This window comes from Heliangelus exortis, chromosome 23, assembly GCF_036169615.1.
Source record: "Heliangelus exortis chromosome 23, bHelExo1.hap1, whole genome shotgun sequence".
NCBI lineage: Eukaryota > Metazoa > Chordata > Aves > Apodiformes > Trochilidae > Heliangelus > Heliangelus exortis.
In genome coordinates, this window is record NC_092444.1 from 1,952,403 (window position 1) to 1,977,250 (window position 24,848).

The following is a 24,848-nucleotide window of genomic DNA, read 5'->3' on the forward strand; positions in this document are numbered from 1 at the left end:
CTTCTTCACTTTTGTCCCAATTCTTGGGAATTCCTGGTTTTCTTTACAGGCTTCCAATGGATGTACTTGAAGGAAAGGCTACAAACAGAGCCAGTGCAGTGCCACAGCTGCACTTAAGGTTTCTTTTTCCCCACACTTGGCTTCTTGGAAGCACGAGGAACATCAGCTCAGAGAAACTGATCCCTCAGATCGAGAGCAAACCAGGAACCTCCTGGTTCTCACCCACCAAGCAGAGTTCTGTTCCCCAGGCTGACACCTCCCCAGCCTCACTGCCCACCCCCACTTCAACTTCTCCTCCCCAAACCATGCTCAGTGCCACCTCTTCCTTGCCTTTTTCCTCCCAGCAATCCAGGATGGAAGGAAAAACCTCTGTGAAGCAGCTGCTCTGCTCCACTGCCTGGTTTTTTAACCACTTTTCAGAGCAGTTCTGGAATCACAGGTCCACTGGGTCTCCCCTCTTGAGGGGACACCTCCCCAGCCTCACTGCCCACCCCCCTTCAACCTCTCCTCCCCAAACCATGCTCAGTGCCACCTCTTCCTTGCCTTTGTCCTCCCAGCAGTCCAGGATGGAAGGAAAAACCTCTGTGAAGCAGAGTGGTTTTTTAACCACTTTTCAGAGCAGTTCTGGAATCACAGGTCCACTGGGTCTCCCCTCCTGAGCTCCAGATGTTGTCACCTCCTTTCTCCTTCACTTTTGTCCCAATTCTTGGGAATTCCTGGTTTTCTTTACAGGCTTCCAATGGATGTACTTGAAGGAAAGGCTACAAACAGAGCCAGTGCAGTGCCACAGCTGCACTTAAGGTTTCTTTTTCACCACAGAATCCCACACTTGGCTTCTTGGAAGCACGAGGAACATCAGCTCAGAGAAACTGATCCCTCAGATTGAGAGCAAACCAGGAGCCTCCTGGTTCTCACCAACCAAGCAGAGTTCTGTTCCCCAGGCTGACACCTCCCCAGCCTCACTGCCCACCCCCCTTCAACTTCTCCTCCCCAAACCATGCTCAGTGCCACCTCTTCCTTGCCTTTGTCCTCCCAGCAATCCACAGGATGGAAGGAAAAACCTCTGTGAAGCAGCTGCTCTGCTCCACTACCTGGTTTTTTAACCACTTTTCAGAGCAGTTCTGGAACCACAGGTCCACTGGGTCTCCCCTCCTGAGCTCCAGATGTTTTCTCCAAGCTTTGTCACCTCCTTTCTCCTTCACTTTTGTCACCCACTCTCCACACCAGCCAGTGGCCAGCTCTGCTGCTCCTCCCCACTCCTCAGAGCAGCACACCATTCCTTCCCTCCACCAACTGGAAAAAAAAAAAAAAAACTTGGAAAAGGCAGATTCAAGGAAATCTTTTATATACAGACAGATAATTTCTCCACCTCCCAGGACTCCCAGCCCATGGGACAGAAACAAAGTGATGGATCCTTTGCTTCCTTAGCCACCAGAACAAGGATCACCCTTTGGAATGGTTTCATTTCGTTGTATTTTCTCTTTTTTTTTTACAAGGCAAGAAGCAGAACTCATTGCTGAGCTGGGGAAAGGGTTGTCCCAGGGGTGTGGGGGGCAGCCTGTCCCACAGCTTCTCACTGAGGGTTTGGTTACCTGGGATGGAGAATCTGTTCCAGTTCCACTTCCCCTTCCCTAGTACAATTCCACTTGTTCCACTCCCAGCTGCTCCTCAAAATTTCTTCTCTATAAAGGCAGCATGCAGGCCCTGAAGGTAACTCACTATTTTTTCCTCTATTTCCATGCCTTGAGCTATTTCCTCTTCAGAAAGTGCTAAGGGAGTCTGTGAGTCTCTGGTGACAATGATGACAGAGTTTCTCCTGGACTCCAGGACATTTGCCACCACCACCTGGTGCCTGTATTTCTCCAGTGCCTGTCGGGATTTATCCATCAGGATCAAGGGATCTGTTTCCAGTTTGAAGGAAATGACAAAGGCCTCCGGGGCCCACTCTTTGACCAGAGGAGAAAGCATTTTGGGCACCATCCTCATGGTGATCTACGGTGGGGAAAAAGAGCAGAGAAAAAGGTTGGGTCAAAAATCTAATAAATGAGTGAGAGACAGAGGGGGGGAAAGGGAAATTCCAGCTTCTCTTGGTGTTATGTTTACACTGGGACATTTTCCACATTTTCCGAGGCAGTATTGGGGCCAGATCTCACCAAACCAGGTTAAAAAGTCCCTAAGCTTGAACTGCAAAATTAAGTTAAATTATCAGCCTGATGTTAACACCCCAGCAGGGTGCTCTTCAGCAATGAAGCAACTGCATAAACTCCAAAATCCAGGCATCCTGTCAACTCTTAACCCAGCAACTTGTGAAAAGATGAAAAAAAAAGGACTCCAGCAGCAACTTTTCATCAACTCCACCACCAACTCACACTGAAGCTGCAGGCATCCATAGCATTAAAGGGATATTCATGAGGGATTCTGCTCCCAGGGAAAGCTTTAAAGGGATATTCATGAGGGATTCTGCTCCCAGGGAAGTGCAGCTTCCCATTCCCAGAGAAAACACACAGTTTTTTTGGCCAGAGAGACTCTGTTTTGCAGCCTTTCCAGGTCTTCTTCCCAGCCAGTGACCCCAGCAGGACACAGGGGCAGCTGGGATGTCAGAAAGGGAGGAGGGAGAGGTGGAGGGGGACAATGTCCTGGGGTGCCCCACCTGCAGGGGTCCCTCTGAGGACTGGATCTTGTGCTCAGGCATCTCAGAGGCAGGGATGTAGAAATCTGAGACAGCAGCAGCCAGGTAAAACATGACACTGGAACCTGCAAGAAACACACCTGCAGTCACCCATCAGCACACTCAGCAGCCTCATACTCTCACCTCAGGGACCCCAGAGCCAGCTGGGACCCCTCACACCACCTTGGGGACCCCAGGGATCAACTCAGAGACTTCCCCATCACCCACTCCTGAGCAGGGCAGTGCTGATTCCCCCAAACACTGGGACTCCCTCAGATACACTCAGGGACACCTCACCCACACACCAAACCCTCAGGGACACCTCACCCACACACACCAAACCCCCAGGACAACCCAGACCCTCATGCAGGGTGCTGGACCATGGGTCCCCTCTGTCCCCTCACACCAGAGCTCCAAGGTCACTGGGGTCACCTTCATAGAATCACAGAATTGGCTGGGTTGGAAGGGACCTCAGAGCTCATCAAGTCCAACCCTTGCTCCACTCCCCCCGTGGTTCCCAGCCCATGGCACTGAGTGCCACATCCAGGCTCTTTGGAAATATCTCCAGGGATGGAGAATCCACCCCTTCCCTGGGCAGCCCATTCCAATGGCTGAGCACCCTCTCCAGAAAGAAATTCTTTCTAATGTCCAACCTAAACCTCCCCTGGCACAACTTGAGACCTCTTGTGCCCTCTTGTCTTGCTGAGAGTTGCCTGGGAAAAGAGCCCAACCTCCCCCTGGCTCCAACCTCCTTTCAGGGAGTTGGAGAGAGTGATGAGGTCTCCCCTGAGCCTCCTCTTCTCCAGCCTCAACACCCCCAGCTCCCTCAGCCTCTCCTCATAGGTTCTGTGCTTCTCACCTGGGCCCCAGGGCTACCCCATCCCCTCACCTTGGGGTCACCTTGGGTGACCACCCAGGCTGCCTTGTCCCCTCATGCCTGCCATTTCCCCAGGGCCACTTTGTCCCCTCACACTCAGGACTCCCTCCCATTCTGCCTGGTTGCCTCTCTCCTTGGTCCCCATGGCCTCCCCCCATCCCATCAACACCAGTGCCCCACACTCACTGGGACCACCTCGAGGGTGCCCCATCCCCTCACCCTGGGGTCACTTGGGGACCTTCATACTGAGGAATCCCCCAGGACCCCTCCTGTCCCCTCAGCCTCCCCCTGGGGACCCCATCACAGCAGAGCCCCACACCCACTGGGACCACCTCAGCCCTGGGACACCCCATCCCCTCACCCTGGGGCCACCCTCTCATTCTGGGGTCACTTCATCACCCTCACCATGGGGACCCCTCCAGCTGCTTTGTCCCCTCACACCGGATTCCCCCCCACCCCCTCACACCAGATCCCTCCCATCCCCTCACACCTGAAGCCCCCAAATCCCCACACCAGGATCTCCCCCATCCCCTCACACCCGGATCCTTACCGTTCCCTCACAACACCCGAACCCCCCCTGCTCCCTCACACCCGGATCCCCCCCATCCCCTCACCCTTGGATCCTTGCCACCCCCTCACACCCAAATCCCCCCCATCCCCTCATACCCGAACCTCCCAAATCCCCTCACACCCAAATCTTTCCCATCCCCTCAAACCCGGATCCCCCCCCATCCCCTCACACCCGAACCCCCAGTTCCCTCACACCCAAATCCCTCCCATCCCCTCACCCTCGGATCCTTCCCATCCCTTCACACCCGAATCCCCCAAATCCCCTCACACCGGATCCCCCCATCCCCTCACACCCGAATCCCCCAAATCCCCTCACACCGGATCCCCCCATCCCCTCACACCCGAATCCCCCAAATCCCCTCACACCGGATCCTCCCCATCCCCTCACACCGGATCCCCCCATCCCCTCACACCCGGATCCCCCAAGTCCCCTCACACCCGAACCCCCCGTTCCCTCACACCCAGATCCTCCCCATCCCCTCACACCCGGATCCCCCAAATCCCCTCACACCGGATCCCCCGGTTCCCCGGTCCCTTTCCTCCCGCCGCTGCCCTCCCCGTACCGAAAGGCGCCAGTGCGCGGGCAGCAGCCCTCAGCAGCTCCAGGTATTCCTCCAGCCCGGTGAACTCGATGGAGAGCAGCAGCCCCTCCTCCGCAGCGCGCCGGTACTGCCGGAGGGCGGGCAGGAGGGCGGGGAGAGCGGCGGGATCGGCGGTGACGGCGGGCGGGGGGCCGGGGTCGAGGCGGAACGCGTCGAGCAGCGCGGGCCCGGCGGGGGGCAGGACCCGCGCCCAGGGGAAGGCGGATCGGGCTCTGTGCAGGAAGCAGACCCCGTATCCCGCCGCCGCCAGGCGCTCGGCTGAGGCGGCTCCGCGCCTCCCGCTGCTGAAGTTCTCCAGGAAGCGCACGGCGCGCGCCTCCAGCGGCACCTGGGTCCCCCCTGACGTCACCAGCGCCACGCGCCGCCCGCGCGCCGCCTGCCCCGCAGCCCAGGCCCGCACGCGCTCCTCAGCCCCGGCCGCCGCCATCTTGAGACCCCCCCCCCCCCCTCCCCTTACCCCTCCTAACGGCACCACACACACCCGGAACTTCCGCCGGATGTAGCCGCGCCCGTTTCCGGCCACACCCCACCCCGAGGCGGAAGTGTCGCCTTGGCAACGCGTGGCCTAAGGAAGGGACGGGAAGGGAGCTCTGGGGGGGGGGGGGGGGCCAGATGGAGGGTACCGGGAGGTGCGAGGTGTGCGGGGCCGTGGGGCGGCTCCGCTGCGGCAGCTGCCGCGTCACGTTCTACTGGTGAGAGCCCCGGAGGGAGGGGGTGAGGGGGGAGAGGGGCTTGGGATACAGGGAGGAGACCCGAGGGGAAGCTCCGGGAAGCAGGAAAAAGCCCAGGAGACGGGAGAGTGTCCGGAGTGAGGCCCTGGAGGCAGAGAGAGGCAGAGAGCATCCCCGGGGAAAGGGCTGAGGAGACAGGGAGAGGCTCAGAGGTGGCGCAGGGGGGTGGAAAAGATGTGGGAAGAGGGAGAGAGGAAGGGAGTGATCCCGGGATAAAGCGCGGGACACGGGAGTGAGGGCTGAGGTGAAGCCTGGGGATGAAGGGCTGGAAGAAAGCTCAGCAGGGAGCAGGGATGGGGCCTGGGAGAGGGAAAAAGGGAGGGAGGGAAGGAGAGAAAAAGGGAGGGAAAAGGGAGGGAAAAGGGGAGGAAGGGAGAGAGGGAGGAAGGGAAGGGAAGGAGGAAGGGAGAAGGGAAAGAAGGGAGAAGGGGAGGAAGGGAAAGAGGGAGGGAGAAGGGAAAAAAGGGAGGAAAGGAAAGGGAGAGAGGAAAGGAGAGAGAGAGAGAGAGGAAGGAAGGAAGGAAAAAAGGAAAAAGAAGGGAAGGGCAGGGAAGGGAAGGGAAGGAGGGAGGGAGAAGGGAAAAAAAGGAAGGAAGGAAGGAGGGAGGGAGGGAGGAAGGAAGGAAGGAAGGAAGGAAGGAAGGAAGGAAGGAAGGAAGGAAGGAAGGAAGGAAGGAAGGAAGGAAGGAAGGAAGGAAGGAAGGAAGGAAGGAAGGAAGGAAGGAAGGAAGGAAGGAAGGAAGGAAGGAAGGAAGGAAGGAAGGAAGGAAGGAAGGAAGGAAGGAAGGAAGGAAGGAAGGAAGGAAGGAAAAAAGGAAGGAAGGAAAAAAGGAAAAAAGGAAAAAAGGAAAAAAGGAAGGAAAAAAGGAAAAAAGGAAAAAGAAGGGAAGGGCAGAGCAGGGAAGGGAAGGAGGGAGGAATGGAAGGAGGGAGGGAGGGAGAAGGGAAAAAAGGGAGGAAGGGAAAGAGGGAGAGAGGAAAGGAGAAAGGGAGGGAGGCAGGGGGGGTTCACCAGGCAGGGAGCAGATGCTCCCCAGCCTCAGAGCTGGAGTTTTCCTCATCCCTCCCAGCAGGGGCTCCAGAGCTGCACAACCCCTGCCCCAGGGAGTGAACTTCCTCGCTTCCAGAGGGACCCGAGGTGTGGGGGGTTCGGGGCAGAGGGGAAAGGGGTTCGCTCCTCCCTCAGCGTCAGGTGAGGGATCTGAGACAGGTTTGACAAGCAGAGGGTGACTTGGCAGCACAGGCACTGGGACTGTACTGGGAGCAGACTGGGGCTGCTCCGGGTGGTTCTGGAGAGGGAAATCCAAAAAACCCGACGGGCACCGCTCTCCTCTGGCATCATTCCCAACCCGCCGCTGCTCTTCCCTTGCCTTCCCAGCGCTGTGGATCACCAGCGGGCTGACTGGGTCAGCATCCACCAGCAGATCTGCCCCCTCCTGGTTCCGATCCGCACGCCCCTCCCCTTCCTCCCTTCTGAGGAGGAGAGGAAGCGAGGAGCAGAGCAGCTGGAGGAGAGGAAGGTATGTGCAGGGATAACGGGACACTCCAGGGATGTGCAGGGATAACGGGACATTCCAGGGATGTGCAGGGATAGCAGGACATTCCAGGGATAACAGGACACTCCAGGGATGTGCAGGGATAACGGGACATTCCAGGGATAACGGGACATTCCAGGGATGTGCAGGGATAACAGGACACTCCAGGGATAACAGGACACTCCAGGGATGTGCAGGGATAACAGGACATTCCAGGGATAACAGGACACTCCAGGGATGTGCAGGGATAACGGGACATTCCAGGGATAGCGGGACATTCCAGGGATGTGCAGGGATAACAGGACACTCCAGGGATGTGCAGGGATAATGGGACACTCCAGGGATAACAGGACACTCCAGGGATAACAGGACACTCCAGGGATGTGCAGGGATAACAAAGGACATTCCAGGGATGTGCAGGGATAACAAAGGACACTCCAGGGATGTGCAGGGATAATGGGACACTCCAGGGATGTGCTGGGATAACAAGACACTCCAGGGATGTGCAGGGATAACGGGACATTCCAGGGATAACAGGACACTCCAGGGATAACGGGACATTCCAGGGATGTGCAGGGATAACGGGACATTCCAGGGATAACAAGACACTCCAGGGATAACAGGACACTCCAGGGATGTGCACGGATAACAGGACATTCCAGGGATAACAGGACACTCCAGGGATGTGCAGGGATAACAAAAGCCACTCCAAAGGGCAGCCAGGGAGCCTCAGGCTGAGCTCTTCCTCCAGCTCAGGCCTCGGGAGGGCACTTCAGGACCTGGTTGCAGAGCTTTAGGGGTTTTTTAGGCAAACAAAACCTCTGTGATGAGGAGAGATGGGGCCCTGCTGCAGCCTCCTGTCTTTTCCACAGCCTTTACTCAGAGTCCTGGGCTTCCTGGGGCAATCCTGGAGCTCCTGCTGGAGGTGACCCTGCTCTGGGGCTGGACTGGATCCTTCCAGGTCCCTTCCAACCCTTCACCCTCTGTGATTCCCTCCTCACCAGGGGTTTAACCTCTCTCCTTTGGCCTCCAGCTGAGTTTTGCTTCTCCCAAGCTGCCCTCATCCTTCCCTGATGAGAGGGATTCCCCTGGCTCCAAGCAGAGGGAGGAGAAATAAAGTCCCCTCTCTTTGTTTACCTGGCCAAGTTAAAACACCCTTTCCCACTCAGGCTTTTATCTCTGCATTTTGGCCTCGTGGGTGGTGAAGTTGTGCAGTTTCTTTCCAGCTCCAGTGGTTTTTCAACTCTCTTTTTTTTTTTCTTGTTTGTTTGTGGAGTGGCAGGATCTGCTTTTTCACCCTGTTGATAAAATAAAACAACCCCAAGACTGCAACTGAAAATTATCTTGCCCAGAAAAAAATAAATTACCCTTTGGTCATTGCACAACTCCTGATCACAGAACAATAGGAGGGCAGAAAGGGAGGTGGTGGCTGTGGTGGTGCCACTGAGAAGAGCATCTTCTGGCTTTTAAATATTTTTAAGGGGTTTTTTCTGCCCTCTTGGCTTGGGAACATCCAGAAGGACCCAGGCTGGAAGAGGTGGAACCTGTGTGGGCTGAAGTCCTGCTTGGTGAGAGCACACAATGGCTTTTTTGGCACCAAATTCCCTCAGGCTTTGTAGGAATCAAGCACTGACAATCCCTTGGGTTTGGAAATGACAGGCAGGGTGGTTGAGCAAGGTCTGGAGGGAAGAGCCACGTGGGAAGAGCCCATCCCAGAAGCAGCAGGAAAAAACCCAAAAGCTTCATTGCTCTGGGTTTCCTATGAGCTGATCTTTGGTCTTGGCAGCTTTTTTTTGCATCCTTCACTGCTTCAGCTTTTCCCAAGAAACTTCACCTCTAGGTAAACACTGGGGTGAGGAGCATCCTGCTGTCACCTCCCTGGATTTCCTGCCCCTGAACCCCAGATCCACACCTCACAAGGAGCCACGTGGCCCCCAGATGAAGCCAGAGCTCCTGGATGAGCTGAAAGGCAAGAAATAATTTGGGATTAAGTGCCAGGGGAAGACAGGAGGAGGATGGGGCTGGAGGAGAAGGGTGAGGCACTCCCTGGGATGGCACCACACACCCCAGCCCAGGCTGGCAAGGATTCCATGGGAAAACTGCCCCAGAGCAAAGCCTGATTGTTTTCCCAAGTGAGGATTTTTATAGGATCTTTAACAACCCTCTTACATTTGTTCCTTTGTCTCCAGGCTGTTTAAATACAATAGGTGTTGGGAACAGTGTGTGCAGGGGCACTTTGGCTTCCTCCTCACATAAAAAAAAAGACTGAAAGGAGTGGAAACACCTTGCTACCTCCTGCTTCCACAGCACCACTGCAGCTCCAGACCTAAAAAATGCCATTTGCAAGGTGCAGGACAGGCTGGCAGAGCAGCATGGAGAGGGGGGAATTATTCACTGCCCCATCTTGGTGACTTTGTCACCCAGAGCCAAGGAAAACTCCTGAAAGATGTTTGGAGCTGAAGGAAAAGCTCTGTAATCTGATGATGAGCAGAGAAAAAAAAAAAAAAAAAACTTGCTTTGAGCTTGCCTGTGGGTTTATGACTTTTTGGACATTTTTGCTCTACTTCACAAACTCCTGCACTGGGGTTTGTTTAGAAAACACTCAGCTGGAGCCTCAGCCAGGAGAGGGGAAAACTCCTACAGATCCAAATGCCCCATGGGCTGGGGGAAGGGGCAGGAAGCCCAGAGCCAGAGGAGGTTATGAATTTCATGCCTCAATCCCTGCTCCAAAGCTTTGTTGATAGAAATCTGCTTTTGTCAACATAGCCAGGGGGTTGCCTGCAGACAGCAGCTCCAAACTGACACAACTCCAAGTTTCTGTTTGTAGAATGGCCTCACCTGCCTGCCTGATGTCAGCTCAGAGCAGCCCCTGGGTACAAAAAAAGTTCTGTGCCCCAGCCCATCCACGCTGGCTGCAGGTGGCAGCTCCAACTGACTCAACAGGCAGCCTGAAAATACCTGGCTGGATCCTGAAAATGACCTTTTGGACCTCAAAGTGAGGCTTTGGCCACTCAAAATGCAGCTTTGGAGCTGAAAATGAGGCTGGGAGTTCAGGTTTGGGGCTTCAAAATGATACCCTAGGTCTTGAAAGTGAGCCTTGGAGTCTTAAAAGTGGGATTAAATGTGGCTTTTGGAGCCTCAAAATGCAACTGGGGGTCCTAAAAATGAGGCTGCAGGTACTAAAAGACCAAGCTGGGCTTTAAATTAGAATTTTGGGTCCTAAAAGTGGGGTTTCACACCCTCAAAATGGGTCTTTGGACACTCAAAAGGAGGCATTGCACATCATGAAAATGAGATTTGAGCCCTGAGGAAGGGGTTTGCACCCTGAAGTGAGAGTTTGGACCCTAAAAATGAGGCTTTCAACCCTGGGATCCAAGCTTGGTACCCTCAAATTGAGGCTTTGGGACTTAAACCTGAGGTTTTGAGCCCTAAAAGAGAGCTTTGGACCCTCCAGATGGGGGTTTGGACACAACTGGGAGCCTAACCCTGCCCTCCTCTTGAACTTTGTCATTTTTTCAAGCCCAAGTGTGTTCTGACCCCCCCCCAACAACCACCTGGGGTCCTCAGCCTCCTCCAGCCCCAACTGGGGGAAAAAAAGCTGCGTGGGGGGAATCTTCAGAGAAAAAAAAAAAACCACCAAACTTTGCAACTGCAGCAGAGATGAAAGGAGCTGGAAGTTCACAGGTCCCGGCCACGTGGGAGATGAGAACTCAGACCAAAGCCAAGGATCCCCCCGAGGCTTGGAGCTGCTGTCTGAAACACTCAGCACTCCAGGGCTCCTCTCTCCTGCCCTTTTTTCTCCTCCTGGGAGCTGTGCAGGATTCCAACCCTCAGCTTGTCCTCATCCCTCAGGTGTCTGCAGGTCCCCACGGGAAGTGGCGAGGATCCTGTGGACAAGGAAGGGAAAAAGGGATCACCCTGAGCTCCAGCACCTCAGGACAGGGACAACCTGTGGGGGGACACACTCCAAACTCAGTGCTGGTCCCTGCAGAGAAGGAATGACCCAGATGGAGAAGGCACCCTGATAAGTAGCAGCTTTTCTTGCTCCTTGCCCTGAGCAGCTGCTGACCGGGTGCTCCCCAGCACTGCCTGGGCTTGCTGCCTTTTCACTCCCTGGCTCAGGGGCTGGAGAGGGGACAGCTGGTGTTTTCACAGCTCTCCCTGGTGCAGCAGGGTGCTGTCACCCCAGGGTGTGTTCTTCAGAGCTCTTATTTTCCCAGAAAAGCTGTCCCTCTGCCTCAGCTCTCCAGGAACGCTCAGTCTGTCCTTGAGCTTCCCTGGCCCTGAGCTGTTCCTTGCCCATGGCCTCCCTTAAATCTCAGCTAAACACCAAAGCCCAACCTCCAAAAGCACTCGGGTTTGAGTGCTTTGGGGCTTTTTGGGGCTTTTTCTGCCCTCTGCTCAGCCACAACTGGAAAAGAAGAGAGAAAAAGGTATTTTCTGCCAGCACACACTGCCCGGGTGCCTCCAGCAAGAGCCTCCCAGCAACACCATTTCATTCCAGGCAGCTTTCCTGCTGCACCCCTTGCCTGAAAAGACAACCCAGCAGCACTGGGGGTGTGCAAGGATTATCCTGAAGGCCAAGAGGGATGGATAACCAAGCATCCTGACCCATTTTCACTGGCACCCCCCAGCGTGTGGCGAGGCCACGGTGTCGGCAGCGGCCGCAGCCACAGCCACAGAGAGGTTTGTGGTGGAAACATCAAAGCAAACAGGACTTGCAAGCAGCAGCAGAAAGCAGGGGGCAGCTGTACATACAGGAAACATGGATTCTGGCACCAAAAAAATGCTGCAGAAGCTGCTTAACCACCAGAGCCAGCGTGGGTGATGGAGCTACTGCAGTAGGATGCGGTGTGTTGGGGTGTTCTTGTGTTTCCCCCCCTTTTCCAGACTCTGTTCCCAAAATGCCAGGCCCAGAACTGGCCCGGAGAGGGTGGGAAGAAGCTGCTGAACCACACGAGGAGCTCTCCCCTTGCTTCCAGACTTGGTCTCCTGTAGCTGGAGCTGGGCCATGCTGGCACCAGCCTGGCAGACCCTACGCTCCACTGCCCGCTGTGAGTCAGAGTTATTACTGTCAGCACAGCCCTCCCCTTCTAGCCCCTTTGTTTAATCTTTTCTTTGGTCTTGTGATGATCATTTTCTGTGCTTCACAGCTTTTATTGCTGCAGCCTTATTAGCCCTTTTTTGTAGGCTTCAGGGATTCTTTGACTCATAAGACACCACATGACCCAAGAGGATGTCCTAAGCTGTTCCTTCTAGAAGTAGGAGGGAAAGCCAGGCTCTAATATGACAGCTTTAGTTCCCATCCATTAATTACAGACACAAAGAACATTACCAGCACTGTTTCACAGTTTGCAAACTTGAATGTGAAAAGAGGCCATGCATGGTCCTGGTACTTCTCCTTCTTCTCCTTCTTGTCTTCTTTCTCCTCTTGTCCTCCTTCTTGCTCCTTTATGCTTTTCCTTCTCCTTCCCCCTCACCTTCTCCTCCTCCTCCTTCTCTTTCTCCTTCTTCTCCTTGTCCTCTTTCTCCTCTTGTCCTCCTTCTCCTTCTTCATCTTTCTACTTTCTGCTTCTTCTTCTTCCTCCCTTTCCCCCTCACCTTCTCCTTCTCCTCCTCCTCCTTCTCCCTTCTCCTTCTCCTTCTCCCTTCTCCTTCTCCTTCTCCTCCTTCTCCTTCTCCTTCTCCCTTCTCCCTTCTCCCTCCTCCTTCTCCTTCTCTTCTCCTTCTCCTTCTCCCTTCTCCTTCTCCTTCTCCTTCTCCTCCTTCTCCTTCTTCTCCCTTCTCCCTCCTCCTTCTCCTTCTCCTTCTCCTTTTCCTTCTCCCTCCTTCTCCTTCTCCTTCTCCTTCTCCTTCTCCTTCTCCTTCTCCTTCTCCTTCTCCTTCTCCTTCTCCTTCTCCTTCTCCTTCTCCTCCTTCTCCTTCTCCTTCTCCTTCTCCTTCTCCCTTCTCCCTCCTTCTCCTTCTCCTTCTCCTTCTCCTTCTCCTTCTCCTTCTCCTTCTCCTTCTCCTTCTCCTTCTCCCTTCTCCCTCCTTCTCCTTCTCCTTCTCCTTCTCCTTCTCCTTCTCCTTCTCCTTCTCCTTCTCCTTCTCCCTTCTCCCTCCTTCTCCTTCTCCTTCTCCTTCTCCTTCTCCTTCTCCTTCTCCTTCTCCTTCTCCTTCTCCTTCTCCTTCTCCCTTCTCCCTCCTTCTCCTTCTCCTTCTCCTTCTCCTTCTCCTTCTCCTTCTCCTTCTCCTTCTCCCTTCTCCCTCCTTCTCCTTCTCCTTCTCCTTCTCCTTCTCCTTCTCCTTCTCCTTCTCCTTCTCCTTCTCCTTCTTCTCCTTCTCCTTCTCCTTCTCCTTCTCTTTCTCCTCCTCCTTCTCTTCCTCCTCCTCTTCCTCCACCTCCTCCATCTCTCCCTCCTCCTCTTGTCCTGCTTCTCCCCATGCTCCCCTCCCTCTCCCCTCTCTCTCTCCCTACAGAAGCAGCTCACATCCCTGGCTCAGAGCCGATCCCAGGAGTTGGTTCTGGATGGGAAGGCAGCGGAAGCGATTCCCGCAGCGCTGCACGCCCTGCGCTTCGGCACCGAGCTCCACGGCCCCGACTCGGTGCACTTGGTGCCTGCTTATCTCGTCCTGGCTCTGGCCTCCACTGGGAAGTATTGTCTAAATAGGAACACTGACAAGGGCAGGACCTCCCTTGGGTCAGGTTTCTGGTTTCCTTTTTCCATTTATCAGGACAGGACCGGCTCTGCTGTATCTCCATACCCTGCCCTGCCTCAAGGGCACTGCAGAGAGAGAGGTGTCCCCCCTCCCTTTTGCTGTGTGGGTCTGGGGAAGAGAATCACTCCCTGTGATCATAGAATCCTAGAATGGGCTGGGTTGGAAGGGACCTCTGGGATCACCAAGTCCAACCCTTGCTCCACTCCCCCTGTGGTTCCCAGCCCATGGCACTGAGTGCCACATCCAGGCTCTTTTGAAATATCTCCAGGGATGGAGAATCCACCCCTTCCCTGGGCAGCCCATTCCAATGGCTGAGCACCCTCTCCCTAAAGAAATTCTTTCTAATGTCCAACCTAAACCTCCCCTGGCACAACTTGAGACCTCTTGTGCCCTCTTGTCTTGCTGAGAGTTGCCTGGGAGCAGAGCCCAACACCCCCCTGGCTCCAACCTCCTTTCAGGGAGTTGGAGAGAGTGATGAGGTCTCCCCTGAGCCTCCTCTTCTCCAGCCTGAACAGCCCCAGATGAGATCAATGAAACCTTTTCTCCATCCCCCACAAGAGAAGCAGCATGCAAATCTCTTCTTTACCTGTGGGGCTTTGGATGGTTCTCCAGAGCTGTGCATTCCCCTGGGTGGTTGGTTGCCCTCTTATCTCGGGGAAGCAGCAAACATTTCCCAGGCCATTGCATCAGAGGAATCCCTGGGTTCATTCACAAATGCTCTCCCTGCCTGCAGCAGAGCTTTTTATCACTGCCTGGCTGCTTTATGAAAAATGACAAATTAGACTCAGCAGGTGGAGAGCTGCTCTCCTCAGCTGCAGGTGGAAAGGTTGGGAAGTCACTGTCAGTCATGGCTAATCCAGGAGCAGACACAATGCTCTGCTGGTAGAGGTGAGCTCAGTCAAGAATTGGTTTAAATGGGGTGCTGAGAGAAGGGGGAAAAAATAATCCTGTGAGTAATTGTAGTGTGATAGTGTGTGAGTCAGTGGTGGCTGCTGCTACCCTGTTGTGAACACGTTTCAGAGATACTCAGAGCACTAGGCAGGTGCTGGCCTCTCTTGCACTTGTAGACACTGGAAATTTGATTCTGAAACCTGACTAAGGAGCACTCAGGAGAGGGGATTGCAGAGTATCAAACTGCTGCAGAGGGATAATGGCACTTATCTCCATTGCTGAATTAAAAATGCTTTCATAGAATCACAGAATGGGCTGGGTTGGAAGGGACCTCAGAGCTCATCAAGTCCAACCCTTGCTCCACTCCCCCCGTGGTTCCCAGCCCATGGCACTGAGTGCCACATCCAGGCTCTTTTGAAATATCTCCAGGGATGGAGAATCCACCCCTTCCCTGGGCAGCCCATTCCAATGGCTGAGCACCCTCTCCCTAAAGAAATTCTTTCTCATGTCCAACCTAAACCTCCCCTGGCACAACTTGAGACCTCTTGTGCCCTCTTGTCTTGCTGAGAGTTGCCTGGGAAAAGAGCCCAACCCCCCCCTGGCTCCAACCTCCTTTCAGGGAGTTGGAGAGAGTGATGAGGTCTCCCCTGAGCCTCCTCTTCTCCAGCCTCAACACCCCCAGCTCCCTCAGCCCTTCCTCACAGGACTTGTGCTGGATCCCTTCCCAGCCTCCTTGCTCTTCTCTGGACCTGCTCCAGCACCTCAATCTCCTTCCTGAGCTGAGGGGCCCAGAACTGGACACAGGACTCAAGCTGTGGCCTCCCCAGGGCTGAGCACAGGGGCAGAATCCCTTCCCTGGACCTGCTGGCCACGCTGTTCCTGAGCCAGCCCAGGATGCCATTGGCCTTCTTGGCCACCTGGGCACACTGCTGCCTCCTCTTCAGCTTCCTGGCAATCCAGACTCCCAGGTCCCTCTCTGTCTGGCTGCTCTCCAACCTGCTTATTTCTGTATTTCTGTCATTTCAGGTATTGGCCATCTGCAGGAGGCATCCAAGTATCTCTCCCAGGCTGAGTGGATTGTCCTGAAAACCCCAGAGTGCAGCATTGCTGTTCAGTCTAAGTTACAGCGTGGGCTGGGGCTCCTCTGTGTTGCAAAAGGAAACTTTGAGCAGGCTTTGTATCACCTGGCCAATGATGTGAGCCAACTCAAACACAGAAACACTTCATTTGCTTTCCTTCTCACGTGTTGTGAACACCTGGACTGCCCAGCTCCAGGAGACCTCTGTGTCCAAGTGGCACCAAAGCTGTGTTTTACCACTTGTCCTTGAAGTGGCTGTCCCTGTCTTGGGAATTTATCCACCAGCTTGGTTACAGTCCTGAAAGCACACATTCCTCTCTCAAAACTGGTAGAGTTGCCTTTTATTCAACAGCAAGCTTGCTTTATCTTTTGGCTGTCATTTTCCCCATACCTTTCTGTGAGGCAGCAGTTTAACTCTCATTTAAATCCCTCATTTAACTCCTGAAGTGTCAGGTTCAGCAGCGTTTTCCCCAATTCAATCTTTTTAGCCAGGAGAGCAGTTTGGAGAGGTTCTTTCCAGCTGTGTTCCTGGGGATGCTTTGCCTGTCATTTGATCCCCCAAAGGCAGATGAACTCCACATCCTATTTCTGTCCCGTGCAGACTAAATTTATCCAGTGCAGAGTGATGCCTCCCCTCCTCTCTTAAACTTCAGAGCTGCTTTGTGTGGGTGTCAGTGATGACACAGAGGAGAATCAGATCCTTTGTATTGTCACAAATCCACCCCCAGCCTGGCTTAATGTGTAAACTTTTTTTGGGAGAGTCCCCACTGTGCCACTGGTGCCTGAAAGGGTGGCAGGTAATAATTTTATTTTTTTTTTTTTTTTTTGCCATTAACAACTCACTGCTCTACGTCAGAGCAGCCCAGGACCTGCCTGAACTTTGGCTACGTGCCTGAAGCCTGCTGAGAGTCACAGCCCAGCTCAGAATAGCTGGAATGCACCAGTGCCTCCCTGGGCTGGGGCTGCAGGGGGGGAAAAAGGCACCAGGAGAGCTGAAAGCTGCAGCAGGTTGGGGACCTGAGACCTCCAGGTTGCACAGGAGGTGTGGGAAACTTGCCCCACACATCAGGGGGGGGAGAGGTTGGGAGAAAATTCCTCTGCCCCACCCAGTCACGTTGCATTCCTCTGGATAAAACCCCAAATGCAGCTTTTTTAGTGCAGTTTGCAGTCAGAATTGGGTATAACTGATGCTAGAGTTGCAAAGGAAAAGAAGGGAATGTCTGCAGTGCTCCTCTAGTGAAACATTTCCCAGGTTTGGTGTGAACATTAAAATTCTGCCTTTTTTTTTTTTTTTTTTTTTTTTTAAATATCAATTTCAGATTTACCTTGCTAGTTCTGCATTTGGACTAAAATCTACTGAAATCTCTGGAGGGTATTTCCACATGGCCAATATTTTCCTTCACCAGGACAAAATGGACATAGCAAACTCCCTCTATACTGAGGTTGGTAGAACCAAAGCTCATCCTTCATAATTTTATTTTTATTATTATTTTCCTCTATTCTTTCCAATATTTTTCATGTTTCTGACAGCTTTTAATGCAATGCTGACCACATCCAGTGCAGTTTTGCCTTTAAGGATCAATCCCAGCAACTTTTTTCGTGCTTAAATATTTCTCAGAGTTAAAACTAGGAGAGAGAAATTCTGTAGGAGAGAGAAATTCTGTAGGAGAGAGAAATCCTTACTCTGTAAAAATATTCAAGTTGTCTTCAATTTGGGCAGCCAAACCTTGTTAAAAAAACCTCTTTGCTACCAAAGACAGTGCCAGAGGTTAAAGAGGGTCCTACAAAGGGTTGCCAAGGAGTTTCCATGGCCAGGGAGGAGCTGCCGAGCAGTGGGATACAAATGGGCCCTGTGAAATTTGTTCTGAGAATCAATGAAAAACCAGGCTGGTAAAAGATGTCCAGGAGTGAGGGAAGTAACAATTAACACCTTAATAACTGAAAAAAATCAAAGAGCTTTTATTTGCTGAGCCTGATTTTCTGGGGGAAGGAGGCTCCGGCAGCTCCGCGCTCTCCCCGTTCTCCTGGCAGACTCCAACCAAATTTGCTTTTGGTTAAGGATTTAGGTAGATTGGTTGAAGTTTGGTGAAAATTAGCAGACAGATGGAGATGTGAGGCTGCCCTGGAGAGATCAGTCAGCTTTCCAGGTGAGCCACCCTGCTTGGCAGCAGCCAGCTCACTGCCCAGCAGGCACTCACTCGGGTTATTGTGGCAGGGAGGTGCATCGCAGGACGCATTGTTTAGAGAACAACTCCTCGCTAAATACCACGTATTCATACAAGAGAAATCATTCATTTGCTTCCTGATAGGTGACCAGCATCTGGCATGCCTTTCTCCTGAAGTCAGTCCAAGCTCAGGAGCAGATTCTCAAGTCACAGCCGGAAATGTCTCTGCTCAGCCAGGAGAGGGAAGGCAGCGAGGGAAGGATGAGTAAGCACCGAGCCCTTTGGGTTTTACACAACCCCTGCAGCCCGTGGTTTGCAGCACTCAGGCTTTGTGAGGGGCATTTCTGTCTGTGAGGGGGACCCAGGGGTGTTTCTGGTGCTGGGTGGAACAACAGAGGTCACTTGAGGAGTGGGGGTGTTCACGTGGAAACCCAGCTTTGCACGTTGGGTTTGGCAGGGACTGTAACAACACAAGGTTTTTGCCTTTCAGGATTCAATTCCACATCAAGGTTCTCATTTCTCTTACAGCTCCTTTGTCTCTATTTAATTATGTGAAAGTGACATCTCATCTCACTTAGGCAGGTTTACAGCTCTACCCTCTGGAGCAGCAGGACACAGAGGAATAGTGTTTGCTGATAATTGGATGTATTAATCTGGAGGATACTCTTGGGAGAGAAGCTGGGCAGACTCTCACTGGGTGCACAAAGGTGCACAAAGCATCAGGACATACACTGGCACTCCCCTTCTCATTTCCTTCAGGTTCCAACTGAGCACAAGAGGAAAATTTTTCACTCTGAGGACAGTCAGACCTTGGAATGGTCTCCCAGGGGAAGGGGGGGATTCCCTCACTCTGGAAAGTTTGAAGTCTCAGCTCGATGGGTACTGTGAGATATCTCACATCAAGAATAATCTTGGAAGGGTTGGAGCAGATGATCCCAGGGGTCCCTTCCGAGCTGACATCCTGTGATTCCCTCCCCTGAGGTCAGGCTGGGCTCTGCTCCTTCACTTCCTGCTGCCATCTGTGCCAGCAGGGATAAAGAGCAGCAGTCCTGGAAATCCCATTACCTGGCACTGTCTCCATCCCATCACAAACCCCACCAAGCCAGGGTTGCCTGACACCACCCCCAGTTATGACAGGAGTGAAAAAGTGGCTCTTCTCATCCAGCTGCTGGGACTGCCCTTCCTCACTAAAGGCTGCTCACACACTGCCTGGATGAAGAGATCTGTTGATGGGGGTGGGATTTGCATGGAGCTGGGACACTTGATGCTTGTAGTAGAAATGCTTTGATGTCTAGAAGAGATAATTGGGTAGTTTTGAATATATTCTCTTCCATCCATCCATCTAACTCAGTTATTTCATTCCTAATGCAGCTGGAGCCCAGAAAGCAGAAGCATTCCAGGTGCTGAGTGCAGTGCTGGACATCAGAGAGCAGACTCTAAAGCAACAACCTGGGGAAACAGCCCGAGTCCTGCACGCCCTTGCCATGCTGCATTACCTGAACATGGATTTTCCCAAGGTAAGGTCCTCTCTGAAGGCTCCAGGGGGGGTTCCTGACTCTGTTTCACCCCATCCCAGGTGCCAGTGTTCACCTCACACCTCTGCTGAGCCCCCAGCAGCCTCACAGCCCCAGATGCCCAAGGACAAAGTTGTTTTGGTAGCTGTGCAGGAAGCCACAATAAAGCCCCCAGGATCTGGTTTGGTCTCTGCCAGGCCATCCATCCACCCTGACCCCACATTCCCTGGTTTTTTCCTTTATCTGGGATGTCCTGGCAGGGTCACTGCCTGTCCCAGGCTGCCTGTGGACATCAGGGGGGGTGTTCTGCAGGGAGCCAGACATTGGCCTTGCTCGTGTCTCCCTGTAATTCCCGTGGTGGTTCACCAGCAGGTTCACTCTGCTGGACCCTGTCATTCAGCTTTGAGTTTTCACCCTGCATTTTGATGCCTAAAAATTCCAGATGCAGCTGCTGACTTCAAGAGTGCTCAGTTCTCTGCCTCAGCAATCATTGATTTTCAGTAAAGCATCTGGAAATCAGGCCCCTGGGCTCAGGCTAAGAGCTCAAAAGGCCAAGTTCCTGAGTTTTGGAGGGTGAAAATCCAGATTACTGATTTATTTTGTAATTTTATTGGAAAAAGCCACCACAGTGATGTGTGACAGTGGGAAGGCACAAAGAAACAAAACCAAGAAAGAAGGCAAAGATTTAGAATAGTGAAAATTCCTAATTCCTGGAAGAGCTACCAAGGGAAACGAGGGATTTAATTCAGACTGAGTTAATACAGCTGGGTTTTTTTGGTTCGGTTTTTTTTTTGGTGTGTTTGTGGTTTTCCTGAAATAGCTTTGGGAATGTTGAGCTGAGCATTAGATGGGAGGTGATGAGCTGCAGAGTGGGGGTTGGGGTTGATAATCTCCTCTTGTCTGCACCACTGGCTCCTCAATATGATATCTCCTGGCAGCTTTCCCCTCTCCTGTAAAGCAGCTTCTGGAGGTCACCCTCTGAAACAGGCAGCTGAGAGCCTGGAGCCTGGATCAGCTCTGGTGCAGCCCTCCCAAAGAGCCTCTGCAGGTGTCTGAACATTTCCTTGAGAAAAGTCCCATTCCTGACCAGTCCTTTCCCTTTCCTCTTCTTCCCTTCCAGGCTCACGAGGTGGGGCTGAAAGCCCTCGAGCTGCTGAAACAGCTGCCCCAGCAAGAGTCTCTGGAACCCATTGATCATTTGTTGAAGTTGATAAACTCCCAGCTTTCCAGCACAAAATAAAGAATTTATTTTGGGGGTTGGGTTACCTGGCAGCTGAGGTGCTGCAAACAAAGGTTACCTCCCATCTCTCCTCCCTGCTCCTGCCTTCTTTCCAGACGTGTTCCTAAGCCTCTTCAAACATTTAAAAATTCAACCTTTTGCTAGCAGGGAATTTTCAGGTGCTGCTCAACCTCTTCAGCCCATTCCTCCATAGCAGGGTGAGGGTGGGGAAAGGGAAGAGCACCCAGCACAGGCTGCAGAAACCATTAATGATTCATGAGTGAGCAAACAGCCTCTGACGTCCTGGCATTGTGTGGCCAGGAGCTGAGGTCTGTTTGGGACCTGTTCCCTCCATCTGCCTCCCAGTTTGATGAGGGAGATACCAGGGAGGGACAAAGGGAAAATCTTTGCTGGGTGCCTGGCTGGGCTGGGGGACACCTGAACCCCCAGGAAAGCACCTGGGGGGACATGGGGAGAGAATATAGAGAGGGGGATCAGGGATTGGAATGCCAGGGAGTTGGGATCCAGGCCTGGGATGTGCTGGGATGCAGGGTGGGGGTGGAGATGCATCAAGATTAATTGGGGGGAAGGGTTTCAGGTTGGGTGCAGGATTGGGATGCACTGGGATTAATTTAAATATAGGATTAGAGTTGGGATGCACTGGGGTGCAGGATTGGGATGTGTTGGGGTTGGAATGGGGATGCATCAGGGTGCAAGACTGGGGTAAATTTTGCAGGACTGGGGAGGATCCAGGCCTGGGATGTGCTGGGATGCAGGATGGGGGTGGGGATGCATCAAGATTAATTGGGGAAAAGGGTTTCAGGTTGGGTGCAGGATTGGGGTGCATTGGGATTAATTTAAAGGTAGGATTAGATTTGGGATGCACTGGGGTGCAGGATTGGGATGTGTTGGGGTTGGAATGGGGATGCATCAGGGTGCAAGACTGGGATAAATTGTGCAGGACTGGGGAGGGATGCCTTGGGGTTGGGATCCAGGCCTGGGATGTGCTGGGATGCAGGGTGGGGGTGGGGATGCATCAAGATTAATTGGGGGGAAGGGCTTCAGGTTGGGTGCAGGATTGGGATGCATTGGGATTAATTTAAAGGTAGGATTAGAGTTGGGATGCACTGGGGTGCAGGATTGGGATGTGTTGGGGTTGGAATGGGAATGCATCAGGGTGCAAGACTGGGATAAATTGTGCAGGACTGGGGAGGGATGCCTTGGGGTTGGGATCCAGGCCTGGGATGTGCTGGGATGCAGGATGGGGGTGCAGGAGTGGGGTGCATGAGGGCAGAGGATTAGGACTGAGATTGGGGTGCAGGGGGCTCAGGACTGAGTTGTAGGACTGATTCCTCCTTCCCCTGGCTGTGGAAATAAGGATGTGAGAGGGAGAAACCCCCAACTTTGGGGAAGTGGAATGATTTTTTTTTCATGCTCCTCTCCCCTGAAAGTTGTGATTTTTCACCTCCAACAAGCAGCCCAGGGTGGCTTTGCCATCCACCCTTTTTTGGAGGAGGAAAGGGGTCAGGAGGGGGTGTTTGGGTGTTACTTTTGGACAAGCCAGTGCTGGGGTGTCCACTGTCCCTTGGATTTTTCTTTTTTCTGCTTCCTGGGGAAGGTTTAGGTTGGATATTAGGAAAAAATTCTTTGCAGAGAGGGTGCTCAGGCACTGGAATGGGCTGCCCAGGGAGGGGGTGGATTCTCCATCCCTGGGGGGTTTTAGGAAGAGCCTGGATGTCTTTTAGGAATGTTTAGGAAGAACCACTGAGTCCATGGGCTGGGAACCACGGGGGGAGTGGAGGAAGGGTTGGACTTGGTGATCCCAGAGCTCCTTTCCAACCCGGATGATTCTGTGGGATCCATGGGAGGTGTTGCACCTCTCTGGAGTGTTCCTCCATCCCAAAGGTGCCATCCCTCCTCCTGCAGTGCTCCAGAGGACTCCTGGAGCTCTGGGTACCCAGGGACTGGTTTGTTCCACTTGGGGAAGACCCTGGGAGAGCCAAGGAGGTGGAAAAAGGGCTGGAGGAGCCCCTGGGTGTGAAGGAGGTGGGAAAAGGGATGGGAATGCTCCTGGGTGTGAAGGAGGTGGGAAAAGGGATGGAGGACCCCCTTGGAGAGCCAAGGAGGTGGGAAAAGAGCTGGGGGAGCCCCTGGGAGAGACAAGGAAGTGGAGAAAGGGCTGGGGGAGCTCCTGGGTGTGAAGAAGGTGGGAAAAGGGCTGGAGAAGATCCTGGGAGACCCGAGGAAGTAGGAGAAGGGCTGGAGGAGCCCCTGGGTGTGAAGAAGGTGGGAAAAGGGCTGGAGAAGATCCTGGGAGACCCGAGGAAGTAGGAGAAGGGCTGGAGGAGCCCCTGGGAGAACCAAGGAGGTGGGAAAAGGGCTGGGGGAGTCCCAGGGTGTGAAGGAGGTGGAAAAAGGGATGGGAGAGCTCCTGGGTGTGAAGGAGGTGGGAAAAGGGCTGGAGGAGCACTTGCGTGTAAAAGAGGTGGGAGAAGGGCTGAAGGACCCGCTTGGAGAGCCAGGGAGGTGGGAAAAGTTCTGGGGGAGCCCCTGGGTGTGAAGGAGGTGGGAAAAGGTCTGGGGGAGCCCCTGGGAGAACCAAGGAGGTGGGAAAAGGTCTGGGGGAGCCCCTGGAAGAACCAAGGAGGTGGGAAAAGGTCTGGGGGAGCCCCTGGGAGAACCAAGGAGGTGGGAAAAGGGCTGGGGGAGCCCCTGGGAGAGCCAAGGGCCGTGGGTTCTGCAGTCAGACGGGTTCAGGTGCCCCAGCATGTGACAACCTCGTGGGGCTGGGAAAGAGGTGAAGGGAAACTCACCCCAGTGCTGAGGTCTGAGTTCAGCTGAGCTTTAAGCCTCCGATTAAGTCTCATTTACTTCAGGAGGATTTATGAGTGCATTTAATTGCCTTGCTGAGTTGGGCCCGAGTCAAATACGCTTTTGAAATGCTTCGTCAAGCTGGGACCTGAGCAATTAGCAGGGATTGATGCTGCTGAGAGGGGAAAGGCTCTGCCACAACCCTGGTGCCACTCCGTGGGACACTGATGGGTGCACGGGGGGAGCCCCACGGCCACTGGATGGGTGGGAGACCCCCAAAATCCCCAATGGGGAGACCCATCCATCCCCCCCCCCCCCAACACAGGCTGGGGACAGCACTGCCTGGCACGGTGCCTCGGGGCACAGAGGATTTGGGTCACGGTGCTGGAGATTTGGAGCTGCTGGAGGTAAATCCCTGGGGATGCTCTGCTGAGCCTGCCTGACACGCCAGGCTGGGGGGCACCGCTCCTGCCTGCACAACACACCAAAAAATGGTGTGAAAATCAGCTTTCTGGAGAGCTGAGCAACTCCGGGAGCAGCACCAGGCGAGGGCTGGGCATGGAAACTTTAGCACAGGCAAAGAGAAGAGCCCTGGGCAAGTAAAGAACCTTTGTAGGAGCTTTGAAAAAATTTTTACAAGAGCTATTTCCTCCCAGCACGCTGGAACAGCCACTTCCAGCACCTGCACTTCAGGGCAAAGAAGGATTTCAAGAAATAGAAAGGAGCCTGAAGTGACCAGGATCAGCATTTCTGTGCCCGAAAGTGTTCAGGCTTGCAGCTCTTGGCATCTCCCCTGTTCAAGGGGAAAATAAAAAAATAAGCCAAGAGAAAAATCAACCTCCTGCCCCACTGGGGTGCAGACCCCAAGCAGAGGAGCTCCCACAGCCCCCAGTTTGAGCTGGGGGAGGTTTGGGGCTGTTATGGGGTCAAGGCTCCAGGCAGGGAATTCAAATGGAGTCAGAGAATGCTGGAATCATGGTTGGAAAAGACCTTCAGGATCATAGAATCATAGAATCCTAGGGGTTGGAAGGGACCTGGAAAGATCATCTAGTCCAACCCCCCCTGCCAGAGCAGGGCCCCCTAGAGTACATCCCCTAGGAACGTGTCCAGGTGGGTTTTGAATGTCTCCAGTGAAGGAGACTCCACAACCCCCCTGGGCAGCCTGTTCCAGGGCTCCGTCACCCTTACAGTAAAAAAATTTTTTCTGATATTCAACTTGAACCTCCTATGCTCCAATTTACACCCATTACCCCTTGTCCTATCACTGGTCACCACTGAGAAAAGCCTAACTCCATCTCCCTGACACTCACCCCTTACATATTTGAAAACATTGATGAGGTCACCCCTCAGTCTCCTTTTCTCCAAACTAAAGAGCCCCAGCTCCCTCAGCCTTTCCTCATAAGGGAGATGTTCCACTCCCTTAATCATCTTAGGATCATGAAGCCCATCAGTGCAGGACTAAAGCATCTCCCAAAGCCCCACATC

At 53.5% G+C, this 24,848-nt stretch overlaps 2 protein-coding genes across 2 annotated transcripts; one reads left to right on the forward strand and one right to left on the reverse strand.

The window, feature by feature from the left end:
• Nucleotides 1–1,328: 1,328 nt before the first annotated feature.
• PPCS (phosphopantothenoylcysteine synthetase) lies at nt 1,329–5,178 on the reverse strand. Its single transcript, XM_071766832.1, has 3 exons — nt 4,679–5,178; nt 2,651–2,754; nt 1,329–1,992 (listed from the first exon to the last, which is right to left on the reverse strand). Exons 1-3 carry the CDS (start codon nt 5,142–5,144, stop codon nt 1,669–1,671), a joined length of 894 nt encoding a protein of 297 aa, XP_071622933.1. The 5' UTR covers nt 5,145–5,178; the 3' UTR covers nt 1,329–1,668.
• Nucleotides 5,179–5,317: 139 nt separating this feature from the next.
• ZMYND12 (zinc finger MYND-type containing 12) lies at nt 5,318–20,719 on the forward strand. The gene is made up of 8 exons (XM_071766831.1): nt 5,318–5,409; nt 6,827–6,968; nt 13,446–13,616; nt 15,602–15,772; nt 16,974–17,096; nt 17,964–18,084; nt 19,191–19,336; nt 20,454–20,719. Exons 1-8 carry the CDS (start codon nt 5,330–5,332, stop codon nt 20,571–20,573), a joined length of 1,074 nt encoding a protein of 357 aa, XP_071622932.1. The 5' UTR covers nt 5,318–5,329; the 3' UTR covers nt 20,574–20,719.
• Nucleotides 20,720–24,848: the final 4,129 nt, after the last annotated feature.

Coding starts and splice junctions, on each gene's coding strand:
- PPCS (XM_071766832.1), bottom strand. CDS start 5,144: ATGGCGGCGGCCGGGGCTGAGGAGCGCGTGCGGGCCTGGGCTGCGGGG. Junction 2,755..4,678: donor CCGCGCACTGGCGCCTTTCG/GTACGGGGAGGG, acceptor TGTTTCTTGCAG/GTTCCAGTGTCATGTTTTAC. Junction 1,993..2,650: donor CCTCAGAGGGACCCCTGCAG/GTGGGGCACCCC, acceptor TCCCCACCGTAG/ATCACCATGAGGATGGTGCC.
- ZMYND12 (XM_071766831.1), top strand. CDS start 5,330: ATGGAGGGTACCGGGAGGTGCGAGGTGTGCGGGGCCGTGGGGCGGCTC. Junction 13,617..15,601: donor TCCTGGCTCTGGCCTCCACT/GGGAAGTATTGT, acceptor TCTGTCATTTCA/GGTATTGGCCATCTGCAGGA. Junction 19,337..20,453: donor TGAACATGGATTTTCCCAAG/GTAAGGTCCTCT, acceptor CTTCCCTTCCAG/GCTCACGAGGTGGGGCTGAA.